The sequence below is a fragment of the Choloepus didactylus genome, chromosome 9, assembly GCF_015220235.1.
Source record: "Choloepus didactylus isolate mChoDid1 chromosome 9, mChoDid1.pri, whole genome shotgun sequence".
NCBI lineage: Eukaryota > Metazoa > Chordata > Mammalia > Pilosa > Megalonychidae > Choloepus > Choloepus didactylus.
The window spans coordinates 88,146,785-88,148,497 of NC_051315.1; the positions used below are offsets into that span (position 1 = coordinate 88,146,785).

The window sequence follows — 1,713 nt, forward strand, 5'->3', positions numbered from 1 at the left end:
AGCTGGGAAGAAATCACCTATCATTTCTTGAGCATCTAATATGTATCAGGCATGTTTAACACATTACCTCATTTAATCCTCACACTGGGTATGTAACATGTATATTACTATCCATAATTTATGGATGAGAACACAGACTCAGAGGATAAATGTACTGCCATTGACTCAGAGATACTTAGATAAGGAACCGAGGGAGCAAGTCTCTCTGATTTGGTGAATCATCCACTGAGAATATAAAACTGAAGTCATAGAACTGGAAGATACCTCTAAGGAAAATTATGGAAGGAGTAACAAGGAAGGCTGTAGACGGATCATTGGAAATACATTTTTTCAAGGGAAGAGAAATAACTAGTATGGTCAGAAAAGGTTTTGACAGAATAGAAAATTAAATTATTACATATTGCAGATCTTCAGAGTGAGAACTCTATTTCTTGAATAGACAATCTGGTTTGAATTACTTAATTTCTCTGATCCAGTTTCCTTTCTTTTAATGAGGGGATAATAAACCTCCCTCAAAGGGCTGTTTTGAGAATGAAGTGAGAAGCTGAGTATGAATGTATCACATACAATACTCGATGAGTTTCTGCTGAAAGGACAAAGTATAGGTGACAAGAGAGTCTGTACAAACTCCACAATAAGTTCTGGAAGCTTTTATTAAAAGAAATTGCTTACACCATTTAGTTTTCTTATGACTTCTTTCTTTTCCCTCAAATTTGAATTATAGCATATATTTCTGATTAAGGATTCCAATTAGTTGCATTTTGGCAACTAAAGATCTTACTGCATTATATAGTCTCACTGGAACAATGAACTTCTTCTAAAAAGTTAATTTAAAACTGTAAGGTAGGAGACATTGAGCCTTGTCACGTTAGCCCCACCTCACAGAACTCTGGGAGAGGAAGGGGGCTGGAGATTGAGTTCAGCCACTTGGGCACTGATTCCATCAATCTGCCTATGTAATGAAACGCCATATAAACTCTTTGACACTGCTGGGCCAAGAAGGTGACCATTCTGAACTCTGCAAGGACCCAAAAGCTTGTGTCTGAGACTTCCCAGTATCTCCCACATCTTCTTGTTGGTTCTGTAATCATGTGAAGCAGATCTGCCACAACATTGGTCTTCAACCCAGCTTGCTTCCTCTTCTTAGCCTTGGGATCAAGGTCTTCACCAACATGAAGCTTTTCATCCTCACCTGCCTTGTGGCTGTTGCCCTTGCCAGGTCTAAACTTCCTCTTAGACATCCAGAACTGAGTAAGAATGAACTAGATAACAGCAATGAGGTTCTCAAAGAAAGACAGTTTTTCAGGTTTGCTGTGCCTATACAGAGAGAGTTAACAGAGGAATACAACAATGAACTGAACAGGCAGAGAGAACTTCTGAGAGAATAAGAGTGATGAATTCAAGGCTACCAGGAAGGAATTAAGTGAAGACCATGTCATTCCAGATGCTGAGAAGGAAGTTAGCAGCGGTTCATCGAGTGTGGAAGTTGCTCCCAACAACACTGAGAAGCGTATTTTACAGGAAGAGCTCTACAAACTCAATCTTCAGATTCTTAGACTGATCAATCTTAGAAGATTGATATCTATCCCTGTGCTGCTTGGTATTATCCTTAGCAAATCATGTCATTCATGGCTCTTTCCAATGCATGAAATTTCTAAACCCATCGCCTTTGAAGACATTGAAAACACTGACAATATGTTGCCAGACTGGTGA

General features: G+C 39.1%; 1 protein-coding gene across 1 annotated transcript; it reads left to right on the forward strand.

The window, feature by feature from the left end:
• Positions 1 to 1,172: 1,172 nt before the first annotated feature.
• Positions 1,173 to 1,713, forward strand: LOC119543801 (alpha-S1-casein-like). The gene is made up of 2 exons (XM_037848660.1): positions 1,173 to 1,306; positions 1,413 to 1,713. The coding sequence occupies exons 1-2, from the start codon at positions 1,173 to 1,175 to the stop codon at positions 1,711 to 1,713; spliced, it is 435 nt and encodes a 144-aa protein (XP_037704588.1).

Bases quoted from the DNA above. Each gene is read 5' to 3' on its own strand.
- LOC119543801 (XM_037848660.1), top strand. From the start codon at position 1,173: ATGAAGCTTTTCATCCTCACCTGCCTTGTGGCTGTTGCCCTTGCCAGG. The intron at 1,307-1,412 runs GTTTGCTGTGCC...CAAGGCTACCAG, and splicing joins AAAGAAAGACAGTTTTTCAG to GAAGGAATTAAGTGAAGACC.